This window comes from Phyllopteryx taeniolatus, chromosome 13, assembly GCF_024500385.1.
Source record: "Phyllopteryx taeniolatus isolate TA_2022b chromosome 13, UOR_Ptae_1.2, whole genome shotgun sequence".
In the NCBI taxonomy this organism is placed as follows: Eukaryota; Metazoa; Chordata; class Actinopteri; order Syngnathiformes; family Syngnathidae; genus Phyllopteryx; species Phyllopteryx taeniolatus.
Genome location: NC_084514.1, coordinates 8,701,818 through 8,724,914, shown reverse-complemented (window position 1 = coordinate 8,724,914; position 23,097 = coordinate 8,701,818). Strand labels below are relative to the sequence as shown.

The 23,097-nt window shown below is 40.4% G+C and overlaps 3 protein-coding genes across 7 annotated transcripts; 1 reads left to right on the top strand and 2 right to left on the bottom strand.

The window, feature by feature from the left end:
* The first annotated feature begins 77 nt into the window (after positions 1-77).
* cdkn3 (cyclin dependent kinase inhibitor 3) lies at positions 78-4,267 on the top strand. Of its 3 annotated transcripts, none has more exons than XM_061795086.1 (8): positions 78-205; positions 760-852; positions 1,284-1,339; positions 1,461-1,505; positions 2,472-2,694; positions 3,126-3,157; positions 3,253-3,356; positions 3,906-4,267. In XM_061795086.1, the coding sequence occupies exons 1-8, from the start codon at positions 93-95 to the stop codon at positions 3,993-3,995; spliced, it is 756 nt and encodes a 251-aa protein (XP_061651070.1). In that variant the 5' UTR covers positions 78-92; the 3' UTR covers positions 3,996-4,267. The 3 variants fall into 3 exon arrangements, with proteins under 3 accessions (XP_061651070.1, XP_061651071.1, XP_061651072.1); XM_061795088.1 differs by having other exon boundaries at positions 144-205; positions 749-852; XM_061795087.1 differs by lacking the exon at positions 760-852.
* A 2-nt stretch (positions 4,268-4,269) lies between these two features.
* cnih1 (cornichon family AMPA receptor auxiliary protein 1) lies at positions 4,270-11,073 on the bottom strand. 2 transcript variants are annotated; one of them, XM_061795090.1, is made up of 6 exons: positions 10,851-11,073; positions 9,821-9,889; positions 9,521-9,568; positions 6,120-6,232; positions 5,898-6,041; positions 4,270-5,050 (listed from the first exon to the last, which is right to left on the bottom strand). In XM_061795090.1, the coding sequence occupies exons 1-6, from the start codon at positions 10,929-10,931 to the stop codon at positions 5,023-5,025; spliced, it is 483 nt and encodes a 160-aa protein (XP_061651074.1). In that variant the 5' UTR covers positions 10,932-11,073; the 3' UTR covers positions 4,270-5,022. The 2 variants fall into 2 exon arrangements, with proteins under 2 accessions (XP_061651074.1, XP_061651075.1); XM_061795091.1 differs by lacking the exon at positions 9,521-9,568 and having other exon boundaries at positions 10,851-11,072.
* A 3,915-nt stretch (positions 11,074-14,988) lies between these two features.
* gmfb (glia maturation factor, beta) lies at positions 14,989-22,958 on the bottom strand. 2 transcript variants are annotated; one of them, XM_061794524.1, is made up of 7 exons: positions 22,802-22,958; positions 20,555-20,651; positions 19,631-19,680; positions 19,431-19,563; positions 19,270-19,343; positions 18,256-18,340; positions 14,989-18,181 (listed from the first exon to the last, which is right to left on the bottom strand). In XM_061794524.1, exons 1-6 carry the CDS (start codon positions 22,802-22,804, stop codon positions 18,269-18,271), a joined length of 429 nt encoding a protein of 142 aa, XP_061650508.1. In that variant the 5' UTR covers positions 22,805-22,958; the 3' UTR covers positions 14,989-18,181; positions 18,256-18,268. The 2 variants fall into 2 exon arrangements, with proteins under 2 accessions (XP_061650508.1, XP_061650507.1); XM_061794523.1 differs by having other exon boundaries at positions 14,989-18,340.
* Between the last annotated feature and the right edge of the window lie 139 nt (positions 22,959-23,097).

Sequence of the window (23,097 nt, the reverse complement as noted above, 5' to 3'; positions counted from 1 at the left end):
CCGGTCATTTTAAAGCAGCCGCCTTTCTAATTTAACGCTTGTGATAATGCCTTGACGTTGGCGTTTGTGCTTCCTGGAAAAGGCGTGGCTAAATGGGCTCTCCTCGTTCTGATTGGCCGCTGCGTTCACGCACTTTTCAAATCGCCGGAACAGCTGACGACGACGACGACGACGCTGCTGTCAAAACATTTGGAGCGCGTGCCTGGTGAGAACATTTAGACACAGTTACCATATATTCTCTTTACATTTTACACCACATAACTCTACGAGTATGTCTTCTATGCATGTGCGTCGATAGAGATTTTATTTTCTGCAAGGTTTTGCGTGGGTGTGCTCGCCGTCAAGCGATGTGGCTAACGTTAGCATTTCGTAAAACAAATGATGTTCTATCTTGTGTTTTTGTTCGAATTAACCAATCAAGACGCTTATTAATTTGTTTCACTTTAGTATGACAACCCATCGCTAATTCCGCCCCCTAAAAAATAACTCCCAAACTGTCATATTAGTTGTAGTTACGGCTTAAATGAAATAAACATGCAGTGTAATTAATAATAATAATAATAAAAATAAATAAACCGACAGCAGCGCTACTGCTACTGGCGACAGTGTCGGCCTCTTGCCGTTGACGCACACGTTTTTCCTCTCGCTACTTGCTTTGTTACGCCAAACAGGTTGGATTTGATTACAGTCCCCCCCAACAAATGGAGCAGCTGTATGACTTGTCACACTGTGAATAATAAATACGCAGCTGTCTTGCAGTATTTCTGAAGACATGAGGAGCGGCCAGTTTGACTCCTCATCTGATGATGATGACGTCTGTGAGGAAGAGGGCACTCCTTTTGACATTTCCTGGTGTGCCTTGAAAATTTCTTCTTTACTTTCTTCTTTGTCTTCTTCACCTCCTGCTTCTTATTCTCCTTATTTTCTTATTCTTTGCTTGACTAATTTTTCAATTTTGTTATGCTTGTCATTTTATTTATTTTTTATAATCATTTTGTTTTCTAATATCATTTTTCCTATGTATAAATGTCTTTTTATTTTTCCAATTTTGTTTCTTCACTTTCTTTTCCGTTCAAATTTTGATTCTGTTTTACGCTTACTATTCTTGGTTTTATTCCTATTTAGTTTCTTTTCTCATTTTTCTAATATTTTTAATTTCATTTTTAAAGTTGTATTCATATATTCTTATTGTCCTTAGAATTATTTGTCTTCCTCCTATTGTTTGATTCTGGTTCCGCTATGTCTGTTGGATGATGGTTGATGACTATAGTTTTGTATTTCAGGGTTCCTTTGTCTGAAGTGGGTTCCTCCCAGTTCGTGGGCATCTGTTCCCTTCCAGGTATAAAGGAGTCAACATGTTCATTCATTGTGAACGCAGTACAAACTGCGTGCGCGCACATATGACGACATGTGACTACTAGTGATGACTGAAGTGAAAGGACACGTGTGCGTTTGTTCAGGTTGCAGATACAAAGATATTCGCAGGAGTCTGCACAAAGACGTTGGTGAGGCCACACTGCTTTCATACGATTTAGACACTACTTACCGGTACTAGCCTCTCAAAATAAAAACAGATACTGTAATATCATACACAGCTGTTTATTCTTAAAGTGTGGTTGTGGTACACAAAAGAATCACTGAATTAAACGTTTAAAGTGTGCATACTGTTACAATGGCTTAAACTTTTGAATTTATTAACTACAGTTCAATTGTATTTAACACTTAAGCACAATTGCATTGAATTATTTTATTTTTTTACAACTGTTTCTTCTTAAATGATTTACTGTATGTGGGTCAAATTTTTTACATTGACGTGCAATACATTTTAATGGAATCATTATTTAAAGGGGCCCTAAACCCAAAATGTCAAATGTTTATAATTTAACAACACATATCTTTATCAGCTGCTGTTTACCTAAATCCACCAAGTATTTATTCTAACAAATTTCTAAAACATCGCATCTTCCTTCGTGTACTCACTATGCAGGCCGCCATTTTTAGGTTTTTTTCATTTTCGCAATTTGCGAGACTGTGATGTGTTATTTCCCACTTCCGGCTTATTATGCAGCTTTATTTTCTGAGAAAACCCACACAGTCAATAATCAGCAACAACTGGCTACATATCGTCACTGTAATATTGATCAGAGTACCGTGTTTTGACTAGCGCTGGCACATGCAATATATTCTTGCCTTAAAATATTTGGGGGGCGGGGGGGTAGTTCCCCTTTAAATACAGCTTCCTACAGTAACTGCAGTGTTAATGTTCAAACAGAACAAAGTTAATAGCTCACAATAATAGCAAATATAGCTTTTAGGACTAAAATGTGCCTTGTTTTTGATGAACACCTGTGGCTACTACACTTCTGTATTTTAAAGTTGGTCATGATTTTTTTAGGTGCTACTTTGTGTTGAGAACCTCTAGTCTGTGTCTGTGTGTGTGTGTGTGTGTGTGTGTTTGCATTTGCGTGCAGAGGAACTGCACAATCAGGGCGTGCAGGACGTGTTTGTGCTGTGCACGCGAGGCGAGCTGTCCAAGTACCGCGTGCCCTCGCTTCTGGAGGTCTACCAGCAGAAGGGTCTGTGCGTGCACCACATGCCCTTCCCCGACGGGGAGGCGCCCCAGCTGGAACAGTGCGCCCACATCCTGGACGAGCTGCAACGCAGCCTGGAGGCCAACCGTAGGACCCTCATCCAGTGAGGGACACATTATTAGATGCTGTGCATCCGGAAATTAGTATTCACAGTGCGTCACTTTTTCCACATTTTATAGCTTTATTTAAAAAAAAAAAAAAAAGGGGTTTTGTTTTGCAGATTTATCCAAAATGAAATGTGGGGGGGAAATGAAGCATTGTGAATACTTTTTGGGAAAGTATTCCCAGCGCTTCACTTTGTACTAATAGTCGTAGTTGTAGTAGAAATGGTTTTAGAAATAATAATCGTAGTAGTACTACAAAAAAAATAATATTGCAGATATAGTAATGGTAGGAGTAGTGGAAATCATAGTATCAGATTTTGAGAAGAAAAATGACTAATCAATCTTGGAACAAGGTAAAGCGCTGTGAACCCTTTCCACATACATTAGAACTGCTCTCACATTGTCTTTTTTTTCCCCCTCTTCATTGCAGCTGCTATGGAGGTCTGGGACGCTCCGCATTAAGTATATTTTTTTTGTTTACTGTAATTTCCTCAACATTTTTTTTTTTTTTCCCTTCTACATCAGATATGCCTAATTTCCAACCTTTTATTTTCCAGTCGCCGCCTGCCTGCTCATCCAGCTCTCCGTAACCATGACAGCCAACGAAGCCATCAACATCTTGCGGGCGCACAGAGGACACGGAGCCATACAGACCATCAAAGTCAGTCCATTGTCGGGATTTCTGGAATTTGATGTAGAATACCTTCCATTTTCAGGAATTATTTTTTTTAAAAATATCTCAATTTTATGTAAATTATCAGATTTCAAGAACATTTTCAGGATAATTTTTAGATTTAAGAAATGTCATGTAAAATATCAGTTTTTTTTTTAAGACTTGAAGGGAGTTCATTTAGAATAGCAACATTTTTGGATACTTCTGAAGGCAGTTCAAAGAATCTCTTCAGAACTTTAACAACTATTTGATGTAGAACACTTCAGTTTTCCGGACTTTTTGATGGTATTTTATGTAGACTACCGTCATTTTTCCGACTAAGACACAAACTCAAATCTTCAGGATTTTTTTGAAGTCATTTATGTAGAATATCTGAAATGAGGACTTTGTGAAAGCATTTTATGTAGCCATCTCAGTTTTTAGGACTTTATCAGCATTTCACACACCCTACCACATATTTCAGCACTTTTTGTAAAGATGTAGATGTTTTATCAACAGTTGTCCTATTCCTACCCCCCTCCCTCTCCTCTTTGACAGCAATACAACTTCCTGCATGAATTCCGGGAAAGCTACACCGCCTACCAAGAGAGCAGAGCGATTCACACGGAGCGCTGCGTTTCTCGATGAGCCATTTCCTCTTCTTGTGATGACATCGAGTGCACTTTAAAAAAAAAAAAAAAAAAAAAAAAACTCTATTTCTAGCTTTTCATGATAAATCCGAAGTACTTTAAAAGGGAAAAATTCCTGCTTTTGCTAAATATCAATGCACCTCTCAGTAAGCAATATCTTAGCTTATATACACACTGTATATGCTTGCCTATGCCTGCTTTTGCTGTTTTTTTTTCCTCCAAATTTTAAAATGCATGGTACGATTAAAGCCCCAAAAAGAAAAACTAAAATCTAAAACAGAGTGGGATGGCTTTATTTTCGTCCTATAAACTCAAGTGGTCAAGACTTAAAAGTGACATTGTGAGGATGCGACATGATAGTTTTCACCCTGTTTCTGGACAAAATTTGAAAATGTCAGTCAACGCTTTTGTTTGACGGCGAGGCTAGTGTTTGAAGTATCAAGCGTGGCTCGTTGGGAGGAGTGCAGGAGACGTCCGAATACAAATTACAACAGAAACATTGAGGGAGTGGGGAATGAAGTACAATAAACCAACAGTACAGGTCATCCGCAGTATTTGGAGGAAGTGACCAACTAGCAGCCAGTACATCACGGCGTTGTTGAGTCTACCTATTAAATTTGGTCTAACGCACAAAATGAACACTACAAGAGGGCGAATGTATCCCGTTTCCACTGCTTTATGCCAAAATACAATTCGAGCTCTCAAAACGCACACGGGAAAATATTTAGTTTGTAAACACTCTTAGGTTGTCGACTAGCTACCCGGAGCCGCCATGAAACCTAAAAAGAAAGCAGGGCTGAGAGGGTGGGAGGAAAAAAAAAAAATGTCCTTGTCGGTTTTGTCCGTAAAATGTTGCGGCGGAGGCCCGGAGAGATTCAAGATGGCGTCTCGTGTTGCCGATGGTGGCAATCTCTGGCGGCTCCCTAGAGTGTTTGTGTGTGTGTTTGTGTGTGGGTGGGTGTTCACACAGCTCCGAGTTCCAAGCATCCCGACCCGTTTCGCCGTCATCATTCGTACGTCCAACCTTATGAGCTCACCAAAACGTAGATCATGCTGGACAAGACAAGAACAACGAGCATTTTGTCACCACAGCTAAAAATTGAAAGACCCTTTGAAAGTATTTTATGTAGAATACCTGAATTCTTTTTTTTTTTTTTTTTAGGAATTTTTAAACAATGCTTCAATTTTTAGGAAATTTTGAAGGGATTTTAAACAGAATAGCTCATTTTAAAGCAATTTTTGTGTAGACTTCCTGACGTTTGTATGACCTTTTGATGGCATATTGTGTAGATTAACTGAATTTCAGGCTTTTTAAATTCAGAATTTTTCAACTCTAAATTTTTTAAAAGGCCTTTTGAAAGACAATCTGCGTAGCATAGCTCAACTTTTAGGAATTATTGAAGCCATTTTGGTGTAGACTACCTCTATTTTCAAGATGCTTTGAATCCATTTTATGTAGAATAATGAAATGCAAGTATTTTGAGTAATGTTTTTTAAATCTCTCAATTGTATGGACTTTGTTTTTTTTTTTTAAAAAGCCATTTAACAAAGCGTATTAATTTTGAAGATTTCTTGCAAGCTCTATATAGAATAACTCCATTTTGAAGGCTTTTATGCAGAATTAACTTTTCAGGGCTGGAGTCATTTTATGTATTAAATTTTCAGGACTTTTGGAAGGCCTTTTATGTACAATATTCCAGTTCAAGACCCTGTTAAGGAATGCACGTAGAATATATGTATAAGACCTCAATTTCCTGGGCTCAATTTTAAAGGCTTTTATGAACAACACCTTAATTTGAAAGACTTTTAAAATGCATTTTATGTAGAACTCTTCAATTTTCAGGGCTTTTTGAAGGCATTTTACACAGAAAAGCTAAATTTTCAATAATTAGAGGCGTACCCGTAGAGATAGTAGAAGAAGGAGAGGAGGTAGAAGGCCAGCTTGCACCAGCCTTCCTTCTGACAGTACGCCAGGATGTCAGCATTCATGATGGTCGTCGGGTCGTACAGTCCTGGACAGCTCATCACTGGTCTGCTCATGTACCTGAGAGAGACACTTCACGGTTTGAGCACACCTGAAATTCAAATGTACAGATGGTTCATCGGCCCCTCAAACACACACCTCCAGACATGGTAGGCCAACAGCGGCAGGTTGAGGACGAGCGTGAGCCACTCGGCGGCGCAGAAGAACATGACGCAGAAGAAGAAGTGGATGAGATACTCAGGAAGCACCAGCTGGAAACGCCAGGGGAGGGAAGTCAAGTCATACGCTGATCCACCATTACGGTATATCATCAAACATGACAATGACTGTTCTATTACACAAAGAAAAGCATCATGCTGGAGGTAAATGTGCATGAATGAATATCGTTCTCCTACAAAATCCATTGCGGAATCCAGTGATTCCAACCATGGTGGGAAACAATCGATTTTCACTTAATTAATCTACTGCAGATAATGTACACGTGGACAAAATTGCTGGTACCCCTCTGTTAATGGAGAAATACCCACAGTGGTCACAGAAATAATTTGAATCTGACAAAAGTAAGAAATAAAAACGTAATGAAAGTTAAACAATGAAAATCAGACACTGCTTTTGAATTGTGGTTCAATAGAATTATTTTAAACGATAAATAAACTTAACTCATGAAACAGCCCTGGACAAAAATGATGGTACTCTTGATATTTTGTTGCACAACCTTTTGAAGCAATCAAATTTGAATGTTCCCTATAATTCACATGAATTTATGGCAATTAATGGGAACAAACCAGGTATTTACTAATTGTAATGTTGGCTTTTAATAGGCAACTTCAATATAGTTGTGGAAAACATATTTGAGCATAATCCTTCCATTACAACCAGATTTCATGTAGTCTGTATAGTGGTACCGTGATTTACGAGTGCCCCAATTTGAGTTTTTGAGTTATAAGCTGTCACTTGGTTGTTGTTTCCCCCCCCACTCCATTCAATCTAAAAATGAGAATGAATTATTATCTTATTATAAAACAAACTATTTTACAACTGTTTCATGTATTTATTAATTTTTGATTAAACAACTTCATTTATCGTAATTAAGATGAAAATATACTTAAGAAATTGTATTCACATTTCACAATTTATCAAATAATTCTCAATAGTAATTAATTATAAATAAGAAAATCTTATTAAAATAAATGTTTTAAAAAAAAAAAATCCCCCAAAAAAATCTAATGTGGCAGGTGAAGTAAGAAAAGTTTGTCCACCCCAGTTTTTCCTGGGGAAATAAAAATACTGGATTTGCACTTGCAAATTTCTGAGCCGCCCAAGGGCAAGATACAATCTTAACGAACAAACTACCAAAACTCAAACGGGATAGCTGCTAACCACCCTTGGCAGAGGCAATAGTAAGGACATACAGACATTTAAGTGTTTCACGGCACTTCGTGACACACAGACTGGGCCGACACAATGGACGGGAACCATGCGGCGAGCTAGCCGTATGGATGTGGCGGGTGAGGCAGTGCGAGGTTAGAGGGTTTTTGGGGGTCAGTGAGTGGGGGGCAGATGGAGGCAACAAAAGCCATGCAAAAAGGGGTGGGGGGGGGGGGGGGGGGGTGCAGTCCATGAAGGAGGGGGGCAGCTTAGGATCGGATGGTGTGCTGTCATGTGTTGAACACCCTGCACTGTGCTGCCAAATACAATCCAAGGACCACATAAATAAATAAATAAAAGAATTTGTAAAACTTGAAATGACTGGCCAATCAACAGCCTCTATGAGAAAATCTGCTGAGCTGGACAGTGAGAGTATTCAGCCATCTGCTGCGCACCTGAAGCAACTTGGAGCTGCAGCTAAAAACTGGACCCACGAGTTTTGGACCAAAATACCACCGTTGTGACGAGAAACAACTTAGATGTGAAGTGTAAATGTTGAATTTAAGGATGCACCGGTATCAGTATCAGTATCAGTGCCATTACCGGCATCGGGAACAGCCGCAAACGATTATTTTGATAGTCAACTAGTCACCGATCATTTTTACAATTAAATCAACTAATCGGATCATATCGCCGGTGTCAGGCTGACTTGTTTTCCAAGTGTTGAAAACGGCTTGCTCTCTTTGATGATGCAATTTTAATGGCTCAACATAACATGTTTTTTGGGTTTCTTGAAAAGTGATAGTTCTGGAGGTACACGGATTCCGCCCGGCGCCAGCAATATGTAAATTGCAGGTTACCACACCGGCAAGCAGCTGGTATTTGCGCTATTTTGTGCTCTTTCACTTACGTTCCAAGACACCACAAGATGCACCAATGCCCTGGCTAATAGCAAAGCAGTTATTTGGCGTCAAGGAAGTAAGCTGGATTTGTTGTCCAGTGCGACCAAGTGTGACATCACAGAAAATGTAATTATGTACTGGAGGTGAGACGTTTATATATTAAGCGGATGACGCACCTGGCGGCAATTAAATGAAGCATGGAATCTATGCGGGTAGAGGCCCTTATTTGAGGAAATACGTTATAAAGTTGCAACATTTCTTTCCACAAATACATTGAAATGCTAAATAAAGATCATGTCTATTAAACGTATTCTATAGACCATTCTCAGGAAAATGTTCAGCATGCATACAGCAGTCGTTTCTCTCAAGACATTAGCGTCAACGTCAGCTTTACAGATCCCACATCTGCTATGAAGGCGCTGAGTGTTGCGATAATGGTGTCTAACTCTCGGATGTCACAGTAAATGTAATTGCGTCTACTTGAGGTGAGGCGTTTTGGGGTTTTTGTTTTTAATTGAGGTATGGCATCGATTTGAGCGAAGGAAACTATTTAAGGAAAGACTATACATTTGCAAAAAACTTTTCCACAAATACATCGTTACACTAAATTAAAATATAAATGTATTCTACCAAATCACTGATTATTTTCAGTTGAATGTTTAGCATGCATACAGGAGCACTTTCTCTTAAGACGAGGCAGTCAGTATCAGCTTTACAGATGCCACATCCAATATCTCAGCAGTGCGTGTTGCGCTAAAGACGTCTACCACGACAGAAAAGTAACTTGCAGTTGCGGAGGGGAGAAAAAAAAATTGAGGCATTTATTCGGGGTAAGTCCATTTTTTCAACACTACTGATCCATCTAACCTTCTCAACTTCCTGTTATTGTACTGGTATGCAAACAAAGGGAAGGTCATAGTAAAAATAGTAATATTATAATATCATGCATGTTTTTGAGCCTTTGCAAGTCTTTTCAGTTAACAGCTTTAGTATGCATCACTTAAACTAAATATTACTGCTCATCCCACCGTGGGAAAACAAAAACCAAAAACAGGCAATCCAAGGACCAAAAACAAATGCAACCAATACATTTTTAATGAATTATATTACTAAACAAAAGATTGGAAGACAGAAGGTGGACTAAATGTCGTATTGTCGAAACCCTAAACAAACCTTAACGTTGAGATTAGCTAACTGAAAAGACATTTGCAAACACTTGTTTCGTGCACAATGAGCGGGCATTTTACATTTTAAAAGACTGGTACAAACCTTCAGGGCAATTTTGACTCGTTTAATCTTTTTTACCTTTTCGACTGTCTGTTTTTTTTGATCATGTGTAAAAAAAACAACAAAGCGGATTAGGAAGGGAGGAGGAACAAAAACAAAAAAAAATAGCATTAGAGTTTGGACAGCGGGAAGAAGGCATGGTTAGGCCAGGTTATTTATTTAGCATGACAGTGCAGAGAAATGATTGAAAAAGTTTTTTTTTTTTCCCCTCGAGTAAGTCAATTCAGTCATTCCGGCATGCGCTCATATAAGGTAAAGGGTGGCAGGACGGCGGTCACCTACTGGATTTAAAGTGTTACACTGATCTATGGGATTCTTGTAGTCCGTCTTCAGCTCGTCGAACGCGATTATCTGCAGGAGGAAACATGTCCACAAGACATGAGAATTAGTTTTTATTGACTTCGTCAAATAAAATGGTGCCCTGATTTACATGTTTAAATGCATTCCGTGACCACAAGCCTAACTCAAAACACTCAACTCATCTTTCCCCAATGAAATTAATGGAATGCCATTAATCCATTATAGTCCCCCAGATACACAAACAAACCATTTGGCAGTGTTTTTTTTAATGAGAAATAGCATTCTACAGTATTGTACTTTATAAAAATATACAGTAATAATGAAATGTAAAGAAAGAAAAATATTTTTTGGGGTTGTGGGGCATGTTGAAAACTTAACCCGTGCTGTCCTTCCAAGCTGCAAATATTTTGGCGCGGTCGCTTCAGCCGAAAAAAAGGAAATAAAAAAATAATAATGCAAAATAAATAAATAAAGAAAGAAAATTTCAGAAGGAAAAAAATGCTAAATAAATATACATATATTCTATAGAAGCAAGGGTGACTGTAGTTTAGTGTATCGGGACTTCTCGCGAAATTTCCACAAAGCGGCTGACAGCGATGTGACTCCCCGTCCCGCTAAAGCCAAGCCTGCTAGCTTGTTAGCTCGCAAGGAGACACCAAATAACTAGTTTCTCCTTCGACAGCGAACATTTTTTAAAGCGCTCGAAACTAATGAACTGGGCTTGTTATAAGGTGAAATAAAGCAAAACGAATGTTATCGCGCGAAGAATGAAGCGACTCGAGGCGTTGGTTTGTGCAGTCAACATTATAAATCCTTAGCCGATGGCTTAATTCTCGAAGAGTTACGTCAAAGCGGTCGTAACTACGATTCCACACACGTTGAAGGTGATTTACGTCAAAAGCGTAACATTTAAAAGCAGGCCGTCCAAACATGGCCTGGCTTTACTTCCACCTCTCGGACTGAACCAAGACTCCAAGAAACGCCAGTAAGTGAACGAGTGTGCAGTACTTACGTGCCAGATGGCAAAGAAGATGAGCGCCGCCGTGAGCAGTAATGCGAGCATGTAACAAAAGGCCGCGAACGTGAACGCCATTGTACCCCTCCGCTCTCCAGTTCGGCTCGGCTGTCCCTGATCAGCGCCTCAGCGGATGATGCAGGCAGCAGGAAGCCAGGCAGGACGCCCTCGCATCGGATTCGCGCTCAGCCACTGCCCGTCGTCAATGTGTTTCTTCTTCTCCAGTTTATTATATAGCCATGTCACCCCCACCCCCACACCGTGTACAGTTACCGCCATCTTGTGGCGTTATTAAATCACTCCACAACATACAAATACTGTAGCATAATTAAACTGCAATTTATTGCATACCAGCATGCAGCGTCTCCATATCCTGTTTTTTTTCCTTCTTGCTTTGATTGGTTTTACATTTCTCTGAATCCCTCCCCAATGCTGCTCTTGTATTTGTACATTGTTTGCTGTTGGAGGTTAATTGTATTGTTTTCTATTGCATTTTGTCTCATTCTATTTTCTATTTGCATTTTTCAAATGCATTTTTCTTTTTTTTAATATTACATTTTTTGTCTCATTTAGTTTTTTCATTTTTATACTATTTGTTGTAATAATGCAGCCCTATGAGGGGCACAAGTCAGTGCAAACTGTAGGCCGGTCCCAAGCCCGGATAAATGCAGAGGGTTGCGTCAGGAAGGGCATCCGGCTTAAAACCTTGCCAAACAAATATGAGCGTTCATCCAAAGAATTCTATACCGGATCGGTCGTGGCCCGGGTTCACAACGTCAGCCACCGGCGCCATCAACCTGCAGGGCGCCGTTGGAAATTCAGCTACTGTGGGTCGAAGTCAAAGAAGAAGAAGAGGTGGAAAGCGGGTTCTTCGGCAGAAAGAGAAGAGGAAAACACAGAGCCTAGAACTGAATGTGGGGACTTTGAATGTTGGGACTATGACAGGAAAATCTCGGGAGTTGGTTGACATGATGACTAGGAGAAAGGTTGATATATTGTGTGTCCAGGAGACCAGGTGGAAAGGCAGTAAGGCTAGAAGTTTAGGGGCAGGGTTTAAATTATTTTACCATGGTGTAGATGGGAAGAGAAATGGAGTCGGGGTTATTTTAAAAGAAGAGTTGGCTAAGAATGTCTTGGAGGTGAAAAGAGTATCAGATGGAGTGATGAGGCTGAAATTTGAAATTCAGGGTGTTATGTGTAATGTGATTAGTGGCTATGCCCCACAGGTAGGATGCGACCTAGAGGTGAAAGAGAAATTCTGGAAGGAGCTAGATGATGTAGTTCTGAGCATCCCAGACAGAGAGAGAGTCGTAATTGGTGCAGATTGTAATGGACATGTTGGTGAAGGAAATAGGGGTGATGAAGAAGTGATGGGTAAGTACTGCATCCAGGAAAGGAACTTGGAGGGACAGATGGTGGTAGACTTTGCAACAAGGATGCAAATGGCTGTAGTGAACACTTTTTTCCAGAAGAGGCACGAACATAGGGTGACCTACAAGAGCGGAGGTAGAAGCACACAGGTGGATTACATCTTGTGCAGACGATGTCATCTGAAGGAGGTTACCAACTGTAAGGTAGTGGTAGGGGAGAGTGTGGCTAGACAGCATAGGATGGTGGTGTGTAAGATGACTCTGGTGGTGGGGAGGAAAATTAGGAAGACAGAGGCAGAGAAGAGAACCATGTGGTGGAAGCTGAGACAGGACGAGTGTTGTGCGGCTTTTCGGGAAGAGGTGAGACAGGCTCTCGGTGGACGGGAGGAGCTTCCAGAAGACTGGACCACTGCAGCCAAGGTGATCAGAGAAGCAGGCAGGAGAGTACTTGGTGTATCTTCTGGCAGGAAAGGAGAGAAGGAGACTTGGTGGTGGAACCTCACAGTACAGGAAATCATACAAGGAAAAAGGTTAGCTAAGAAGTGGGACACTGAGAGGACCGAGGAGAGGCGAAAGGAATACATTGAGATGCGACACAGGGCAAAGGTAGAGGTGGCAAAGGCAAGACAAGAGGCATATGATGACATGTATGGCAGGTTGGACACTAAAGAAGGAGAAAAGGATCTATACAGGCTGGCCAGACAGAGGGATAGAGATGGGAAGGATGTGCAGCAGGTTAGGGTGATTAAGGATAGAGATGGAAATATGTTGACTGATGCCAGCAGTGTGCTAGCTAGCTTCGAGGAGTTGATGAATGAGGAAAATGATAGAGAAGGGAGAGTAGAAGAGCCAAGTGTGGTGGACCAGGAAGTGGCAATGATTAGTAAGGGGGAAGTTAGAAAGGCATTAAAGAGAATGAAAAATGGAAAGGGAGTTGGTCCTGATGACATTCCTGTGGAGGTATGGAAGCATCTAGGAGAGGTGGCTGTGGAGTTTTTGACCAGCTTGTTCAATAGAATTCTAGTGTGTGAGAAGATGCCTGAGGAATGGAGGAAAAGTGTACTGGTGCCCATTTTTAAGAACAAAGGTGATGTGCAGAGCTGTGGCAACTATAGAGGAATAAAGTTGATGAGCCACACAATGAAGTTATGGGAAAGAGTAGTGGAGGCTAGACTCAGGACAGAAGTGAGTATTTGCGAGCAACAGTATGGTTTCATGCCTAGAAAGAGTACCACAGATGCATTATTTGCCTTGAGGATGTTGATGGAAAAGTACAGAGAAGGTCAGAAGGAGCTACATTGTGTCTTTGTAGATCTAGAGAAAGCCTATGACAGAGTACCCAGAGAGGAACTGTGGTACTGCATGCGGAAGTCTGGAGTGGCAGAGAAGTATGTTAGAATAATACAGGACATGTACGAGGGCAGCAGAACAGCGGTGAGGTGTGCTGTAGGTGTGACAGAAGAATTTAAGGTGGACGTGGGACTGCATCAGGGATCAGGCCTGAGCCCCTTCCTGTTTGCAGTGGTGATGGATAGGCTGACAGATGAGGTTAGACTGGAATCCCCGTGGACCATGATGTTTGCAGATGACATTGTGATCTGCAGTGAAAGCAGGGAGCAGCTGGAGGAACAGTTAGAAAGATGGAGGCATGCACTGGAAAGAAGAGGAATGAAGATTAGCCGAAGTAAAACAGAATATATGTGCATGAATGAGAGGGGTGGAGGCAGAAGAGTGAGGCTACAGGGAGAAGAGATAGCAAGGGTAGAGGACTTTAAATACTTGGGGTCAACCGTCCAGAGCAATGGTGAGTGTGGTCAGGAAGTGAAGAAACGGGTCCAAGCAGGTTGGAACGGGTGGAGGAAGGTGTCAGGTGTGTTATGTGACAGAAGAGTCTCTGCTAGGATGAAGGGCAAAGTTTATAAAACAGTGGTGAGGCCAGCCATGATGTACGGATTAGAGACAGTGGCACTGAAGAGAAAACAGGAAGCAGAGCTGGAGGTGGCGGAAATGAAGATGTTGAGGTTCGCTCTCGGAGTGACCAGGTTGGATAAAATTAGAAATGAGCTCATCAGAGGGACAGCCGAGGTTCGATGTTTTGGAGACAAAGTTAGAGAGCAGACTTCAATGGTTTGGACACGTCCAGAGGAGAAATAGTGAGTATATTGGTAGAAGGATGATGAGGATGGAGCTGCCAGGCAAGAGAGCTAGAGGAAGACCAAAGAGAAGGTTGATGGATGTTGTGAGGGAAGACATGATGGCAGTTGGTGTTCGAGAGGAGGATGCAGGAGATAGGCTTACATGGAAAATGATAACGCGCTGTGGCAACCCCTAACGGGACAAGCCGAAGGGGAAAAGAAGAAGAAGAAGATACTATTTGTTGTAATGTGTTTCCCCAAAAAATCTTATAAACACACAGACACACTGTATGTTAACACATTTGTGTATATTTTGTTTCGTTTTTTGTATTTGACTTTTTTACGTTTTGCATTCTATTTTTTAAATTTTCAAATACTGTATTTTTTTTTATATTTAGTATTTTTTCATCCAATTTCAGTATTTTTCTCCTATTTTTTTTATTATTCTACAAGTTTTCCTATTTGTCCATTATTCGTTTTTTTCAAAATGTATTGAATTTGTGTTTTCATAGTATTTTTGTACATGTTTACATACATACAGTAAATAGTAAACTTAGTGTTCTGAAGCGCTTCGCCATTTTAAAACATTCACATTCAATACACAGAACTGACTCATGTGGGGAAACAAGCTAACCATCACCTACGCTTTTATTTGGACAACAGGAGTCTACAGACACTTTTATAATAAAGTACAGTATGGAAAATACAAATACAGTACTGTATCTCAAGTTTCACTCTCCTTTATGAGAAATGTTTTTTGTTGTTGTTGTTTTTTGCTTTCCAATTGGAAAGGAAAGAAAACAGTAGGACAGAATGAATACGACAATTCTACATTATCATTATAATACTGTAAGGAGGGGAGTAATCAGTTGAATCACCTTATAACTCAACTCGTACTCACTTTTCTTTAAAAAAAAAAGGAGTGTAATTAAATATATCAGATAGAATGCAGCTGTGACAAACCTGAAAAAAAAGAGCGAGCGAGAAATCAGCGTAATTCAATTACAGCAGTTAAAAACCTGTCAGCTTTTGAGTCTCCTTGTTTTAAGTGTTACTGTGTTCCAAGAAGCAGAGGAAACATAATTTTGAAAAAATTGTGCATGTTCCAAGGATTGTAATTTGACAAAAGTTATAACCCCAAATAACATTTTTAATCCCGCCCAGAAAAGACATTGGGTATTATACAGCATACTAATAATGTATGATTGAAAATGTAAGAATAATCACTTATTGTCATGACCATGTATGCATGCACATGAAATTTGTTCTCTGCATTTTACCCATCACAGTGAACACATACACATGTTATTGGAACACACTGGAGCAGGGGGCAGCTGAAGCGCCCGGGGAGCATTTCGGGGTATCAGTGTCTTGCTCAAGGACACTACAGCCGTGAGTCCGGGGGATGTTGGCGGATGGTCCAGTTGGGGTCTTGAACCTCGGTCCCCCACGGTGGCAGGCGATGATTAATTGGGATATGACTGTTTGGCGATATGTCTGCCAGATGTGCCACATGCACGCATCCGCTTCACTGATAAGACACGTGTAATTTGACGGCTTGGTGACGAAGTGCTGCCTCTACAAGTGAAAATACAATCCTTTTTTTCTTTTTTTGGTCTTTACACTCTCATAGCAACCCCCATAGCGCCGCTCCAGTTCGTCATGGTAACAAAAGCCCTACTTGCTTGGCGATCAATCGATTTAATCGTTTTCTTTGGGTCACTTCAATTTATTTTTTTTTGTCTTCAAAAAAGCGAAAACTTGTTTTTTTCCCCGCTTGGCGGCTTCCATAGCCTGCTGACACGCAAACTGTAGACACGGGGGCAGTTAATTCATTAATGTTAAATCGTCAAACATTTCAAATATTTTATTATAATGCGTTAAAAGGGACACTTCCTCCAAGTTTGGAATTAATATCATTTGCTTTTGCATCTACACTGGCATTTGTACCTCATGAAAGTCAATATTTAGTTTACAGCCCAAAAAGACCTGAACGACTGAAGACAATCACAACTATACAGATTATTTTTTTTTTTATATAAAGGTAACTGGCACAAATATCAAAGCTTCTGTCACATTCAACACATCAGAAGGGTGAAATAATAAATTCATTTAAAAAAAAATAAAGAATTCCTACAAATTCAATTGTTGGCATAATGGTGTCTCGAATCAGCTGAGGCTCGCAACTACTTTTTGCCATCCATAGAAACCCGTGATGACGTTAATTAAGGGAAGTGGAGCTATAGCCTATAAACCTGAATCAGGAGTTCAGAACATTCAGAGAAACTCCCCACCCCGTTTAAAATAGTATAGAAAATGACAGCTTGTTAATTTTCCTAATGAAGCACTCCCGATTGGTGTCTTTCAAAAGTACATGACATTCATCAACATGACTAGCGATCAAAAGTTGTTAAAAAAATAATAATACCTGTAATGCGCGGTAATAAGAACTATGCAGCGTTCAAGAGTGTCACAGCTAATCTGTGTGTAAATTGTCCAGTTTGGAATGTTTTGAGATGAACAATCAAGGGCACAAAAGAGGACAACATGTTTGGCATACCAACAGTTTCTTTCGGGTATCAATTAAGTGTCCACTTAACGCTGCTTTTCCCCTACAAAAAGTCTAGATCTCATTTAAAGTGGACTTATTATGAAAATGAACTTGTATAGAAAATTGTATCCCCATCAAGTGTGAAATTATTCATTTAATTTTTTTTTTTTGTGAGCTGCCTATTTCTGAAAATGTGTCTGTAAGCGAGCACTTCAGCATTTCGACAGATTGTGACATCACAGGGCAGTTTTTATACATAACCCTGCCCCCACACCAAGGTCCTCTACCCATGACTTGAACGCTAGGCTAGGCCAAGATCCGTCACTTTCAAGCGACGGCCGAACTACACCGAAATCATGTCAATTTAAAGTAAAACGCTAAGAAGAACTACACTGATGTTGCACGCACAGATTAGCATTGCTGTAATTCTTGATCCTTGGGGAATTTTGACCAAAAAAAAGAAATGTCATAATGATACCTGGGAGCTGATTTAGATTGTTAATAAAGCATATATCCTCTTTAAAGATGACAAAATAATTTACAGGTGGTCCTCGGTTTAAGACGGTTCCAACATATGACATTTCGTGTTTAGCAAGGCTGCACAATGCACTACGAAGCGTACAAATACGTGGTCAGGCGGAACAAGAAGCCACACTCAGTTACCGCCGCTTAATTTTAGATTCATGGCCTACAAGTGTTACTTATACAAATATTTACTGCGATTCTGACTTGAATTACTGCATTACATTACCCTAGTGATAGAATACATGCGTTCCGACTAACGTACAAATTCAGGTTACGCCACTGACCTAGGAACAGAACGCCATCATAAACCAAGGACCCTCTGTATACTCGGATTAACAAAAAAAAAAAAAAAACGAGAATTTGCCATGTGAAATGGAAACCTAACCATAGTGAAGTCCTATGTGCCTTATTGTCCTTGACAATGATTTAAATGCCCTCAAATTCATCTTCAACACGAGCTGAATTTCACATTCTGGAAATGAATGTTTGTTTTCCCACAACAAAAAAAATGAAGTACAGTACTTGAAAACTAAGACAAAACTAGACCAGAACTAAAATTAAGAGGAATGACAATAAAAAGTGTAAATTCACAAATTCCGGAACCCGTGGAAATGCTCCCAAAATGAAACACTCGGGAAGCGAGGAAGAGGTTGGTCCACAAAGACGACAAATGGGGGATGATGGAATCAGACCTGGTGGTTGGCGGCAGTACCATAATCCTCCCGAACATTTTAACCAGTGAGAAGCCTAAAACAAGACAGGAAGTAGTAAACACTATTTAAATCGGGTCGGGGTTCAAAAAGAGAACAGCGCTGGTGAACCTTCTGATGTTAATTAGCGGAAGAAGCTAAGTTTCTCCCGCAGCCATTCCTCCGTCAGGTCCTCTGTGTTCCGGATCTCAAACACCTGCAGCGACAAAGATTGCACTTCATGTTTGAAAGGTATATATTTTTTCAAAATAGAGTGGCAGCTTAGTTTATGAGAGACCTGGCTCGTTTCGAGACGCGAGCCGTCGATTGGACGATTTTTTTTGTCTTGCGTTAAGAGCAAATATTTGAGTTACGACTCACAAGCACTAAATGGTGGCAGCAAACTTCACAACAAGGAACAGATAGTGAACAATTATTTATTGAAAAAGAAAGGTCAAGTGCTTGCTTCAAGCTCTTTATTGCCATTCCCAGTTCAAACACAAAGATTTAAACATTGTGTATTTAACCAAACCACAAAACGTAGAAAAGTCCGCTGGCTTAATGCTAAGCCAAAACGCACAATACAAAATGCCATAGACGGGCTAACAAAACTAGCATCAATGTAACGGTGTTATAACGTTTTAAGCAACTTAAGCAACAGATATTTGAACAATGCAGCAACACATGTAGACAACAGAACAATTTATTTGTTATTCTTTGCGAAAAAAGACTAATATTACTGTAGCTTACTGAGTCACTTAATTGAGAAACTCTTCTCTCGTCTGTATTATACTGCCACCTCGTGGCCAAGGCTCACACCAGAAGGAACACAATGTCAAAAAACATTGAAGCATTAAAATCATGATGCAGAAATTGTTTCATTTTTTCGTTACAATTTATTTTTTTGTTGGTGTTTTTTGTGGGACTGGAAGGGATTAATGGCAGTTGAATTCATTTGAATAGGGAACAATCATTTGAGATATGAGTGTTTTAAATTACAAGCGTGGTCACCGATCAAATTCAACTTTTATCTCAAGGCACAACTGTATTATTAATTATTGGCGAATGCTCCAATTTTGTTTATTGGCTCGGGCTCACAGTTGGACGTTATCATATTATTTTGCTGTCCTAACCATGTTTACTAACCTTGGTCATTTCAGCAGTATGCACCAGCTTGTTTTTACTGCCCGCGTACATCATCTGCTGCTCCGGTCTGCAACCTGCCCCAAACGCACAAACGCAAAATATTCCGCTTAGGCTGGAAGTCAGCGCTTTTTAAGCGTCTGGCATTTTGCGTGCATACGTACCCACGGGGCTAGAGAAGATGAAGCAAAGAGGATAGGACACTCGTCCGTCATCGTGCTGGTATTTGTAACTGTACACCACAAATCGGGGCTGTCTCTCCGGGAGCTCGTCTTTCAGGTCGTCGGGAGAAATGTCCTGGAACAAAACAAATGACGAAACATTGATGCTTGACATATTGTTTAGCGTCAATAATTCAACGTACCTCGTGTTCTTCTTCCAGGATCACAAGTTGTTTGTCTTTATCGATCTTCACTGAAAATCAAACATGGGAAGGGAATAAATAATACAAGCACAAGTAAAGAAATCTTGTGTTATGTCATTGAATGAGTCGAAAGTGGGGCTGGGCAAATAATAGATTTTATTGACTAATTACATTTTTTGTCCTTCTTTAAATAATGTTTTTGGTAGCTTCCATAGTTCCAGGCATCTCCCTACTGACGGGCACTGCTTGCACTAACAACATGGCGACAAACATCGAGGGCATAATTTACAAAAGCTGTTTGCTACCTACCAAACTGCACACGCGTGCTCAGGGAGGACAGAATAGTACAGTACGTACGTATATAACATGCTGGTATCGTAGTATCGGAGCGTTTTTACGAGTCCGAGTAGGAGTACAGACAGCGTATTGGGTACTGGTATCATTATCGCTGCAAAAGTAAAATCTATACAACTAACAATCTTATTCAGGTTTTTGCGCTGGGTTCTTGCTTCCCTTTAAGGGAATACTGGATTAAACAAAAAAAGTCGATAACGGTTGGCCTTGTTTGGAAAGTCAGGAGTAGACCCCAAATGGACAAAAAAATGATTTTGTTCTGGACAAAGCTTTTCCAAATTGATGTAAACCCGATTTGATTCCAGATTTAAAGCGCTTGCCTTAATTTTGCCCGACCCAGCGGGAAGCAGCGACAAATCAAACCAATTCCCAGCGTGTGTGCGGTGTTAAGAGCCCCACCGGCACAACTGTTGGTTTACGGCTTAAATGCTGTGAGTGACCTACTTCTGGGGAACTGTCAAGGATTTTAGACTGATGAAACGGAATGTTTCACGAAAAGCCCATTAATGCTAGATCTCAAGGAAAACATGAAAGAAATATGAAAGGAAGGAATTTTGAACCGATACTCACTGACGATGGCTGCGTTGTTGGTCTCCTTGCGGAGGCGGAACTTCTTCAACTTCTGGACCAGATCTTCGTCCACATCGCACACTGTCAGTGACTCACTCTGATCAAATAAAGAAATAACCAACAAAATAACCAAAAGGCCCAACAGAAGACTAGTGGTCATCTTGCCGTCCACATAACAGATACACTTCAGGGAAAGTTAACCGTTGTTAATCGATGTAGTGGCTCACACAACACGACAGACATTTGAGCACATACTTCCCGCGAGTTATATATGCACATGCTTTGTGTTCCAATATATACGGTAGCCTGAATAACACAAAAGACATAACACTTGTAAATTTAAATCATGGCAGAGATGTTCTGTAAATTGTTGCATGCACAGCAGCTTAGGAGTTCATACTATGCTGATGCACAGGACCACCCACTGAAGGCTACCCAATCTGACCCATAGCCAGACACAACAAAAAAGCTGGTTCAACGGGATTTTATCATTTTATTTTATCCACCTCTGTGTCACATCATCATCACATTACATAACTCCACAGCACGCAGATAAGAGCTCCTTCAAAGTCTCCATTCTATAATTACACTTTCCTCAACAGATGGCCCGGGTGGGAGGTGGGATTTCTGAGCTTTGCGAGAAGATCCTCAGAGATTTGGCAGACTTTCAGCGCAAGTGACACAACAGGAAGTGCGGCAGATAAGAAGACAAAGAATGAGGAACCACAATGACACTTGTGACAAGAGTTCTGCTTTTTGCTGTAGAACTTCATTCCTAACCAGGAAGACGGCTAGTAGGCTTGACCAGAAAATGTCTTTTATTGTCAAGACATCCAGTGAAAAGCAGACACGGGTGAAAAATTATAAAGGAAAGGTGGAGGAGGAGGAGGAGGAGGAGGAGGAGGAGGAGGAGAAGAAGGCAAGATAGTGGAATAACAGCTTGCAGAACCCAGGCGTGTTGAAGCAAATTATTCGCAGCTTTGCAGGGCATCCGCAGCAGAAAGTTTCCCCACACACATTCTCCTTCAGAATAAGACAACTCCTTCAATTAATAATCATGTAACTGTGTTTTCATAACAGTTTTTAATACTGTTTTATTTTCAACGTGATATTACAGACCCCCAGATATGACATGGGGGGGGGGGTGATGGTGGACATAATATATTTGTGCACAAAATTCTAATTTGTGGAAACAACAGAGTGAACCCCCGCTATTCATCCGTAAATACTGAAAATCCGCAAATATTTGATGCCGACCCTGATTGGGGCTTGTAATGGTGTATAGATGCCTCCTCAAGCGGTCACAAGTTTTGCATATCCTTCCTCAACTAAGCGGTAGTACCTGAAAAATGTCCGAAAGAACCGACTTTTCAAAAAAGGGGAAAAGTCGTAGGGCGCCCCAACGACTCAAAAAAACAAAACAAAAACATAATAAAGAACAGAACATACCACTGTCTTTTGCAGTTTTGAAACTGTAACTTTATAAAATTGCAGTATACCTTGAAATCGGTAACACACGGGCACACACAATCATGTGTAGATGTGTAACTTTAAAGGGCGTGACATAGTGAGCGATGTCGCTATTCTCACTTTACTTTGAGCATCTTCTCCACGCTCCTTGCAACGGTTTTCATTTTGTACTTGTGTGTTTGGCTGTTTGTTCCATTTAATAATCGCCTGAAAGTGCAGTGTCGCACTGTCACTATTCTTTTTTTTCCCCACTTCTGCACTCATAGTAAAAAAATGTGGTGACTACACAAAGCAAATTCATTCATATATACACACACACACACACACACACACACACACACACACACACACACACACTTAAAGTAACTAATAAGTTAATGTACCAATGTACTAATTTGTGGCCTGTGCTCACGAAATATAAATTTGTGGGGTTAATATCATTCCCATAAACAACTTGGACGCCCGGGTAAGCAAATAGAGCACCAATGTATGTAGCCTGCCAACATAAACAAAACGTAAACTCCAAGTCTATCTAGTCAGTCTACATTGGCTTTTATTTTGACACCCACAACCGGAAAACGGTTGCCAAGTCGCTTATCCGCTTGATACTAGAGGATGGTACTCATGCTAAAGCTATCAAGCTAACGCTAGCCAGCAAACGGTCGTACTATTCCGTACTTCGTACTCCCAAAGCTTTATATTCCTCAACATCACCAGATTGAAACATACAAGCAAACGTCACGTCAACTCTCTCCCCGACATGAACGACACACTCACCATTGTTGTTTTAGGAGTTCGAAGCTCGAAGACGCGGAAGCTGGTGCTCGGAATGGCTGGGACGCGTTCAATGTTTTTTGTTTTTTTAAACTTCGCATCAGCTTGTGACTGCTTTGGCCAATCCCGAACAAGAGATCCTCCTTCTAAACTTCATCCGTCCACACTCACCACTGTCTTGACAAATCAGTCGATAAGAGTTTACAATTTTAAAGTATGAGCAGCTCGGTGACATAAACCTAATATTTGTACTTGGATATCATCAATACTGTACGCTCTTGGAATAGATAGAATCTTCA

Excerpts from the sequence above, each read along its gene's own strand:
- cdkn3 (XM_061795086.1), top strand. The coding sequence starts at position 93 with ATGGGCTCTCCTCGTTCTGATTGGCCGCTGCGTTCACGCACTTTTCAA. Across the intron at positions 206-759 it reads ACATTTGGAGCGCGTGCCTG|TATTTCTGAAGACATGAGGA; the intron begins GTGAGAACATTT and ends GCTGTCTTGCAG. Across the intron at positions 1,506-2,471 it reads GAGTCTGCACAAAGACGTTG|AGGAACTGCACAATCAGGGC; the intron begins GTGAGGCCACAC and ends ATTTGCGTGCAG.
- gmfb (XM_061794523.1), bottom strand. Across the intron at positions 19,564-19,630 it reads TCCTGGAAGAAGAACACGAG|GACATTTCTCCCGACGACCT; the intron begins GTACGTTGAATT and ends GTTTTGTTCCAG. Across the intron at positions 18,341-19,269 it reads ATACTGCTGAAATGACCAAG|GTGTTTGAGATCCGGAACAC; the intron begins GTTAGTAAACAT and ends TTGTCGCTGCAG.
- cnih1 (XM_061795090.1), bottom strand. The coding sequence starts at position 10,931 with ATGGCGTTCACGTTCGCGGCCTTTTGTTACATGCTCGCATTACTGCTC. Across the intron at positions 9,569-9,820 it reads AGTGTAACACTTTAAATCCA|ACAGTCGAAAAGGTAAAAAA; the intron begins GTAGGTGACCGC and ends CAAAAAAAACAG. Across the intron at positions 6,233-9,520 it reads GAGTCAAAATTGCCCTGAAG|CTGGTGCTTCCTGAGTATCT; the intron begins GTTTGTACCAGT and ends TGGCGTTTCCAG.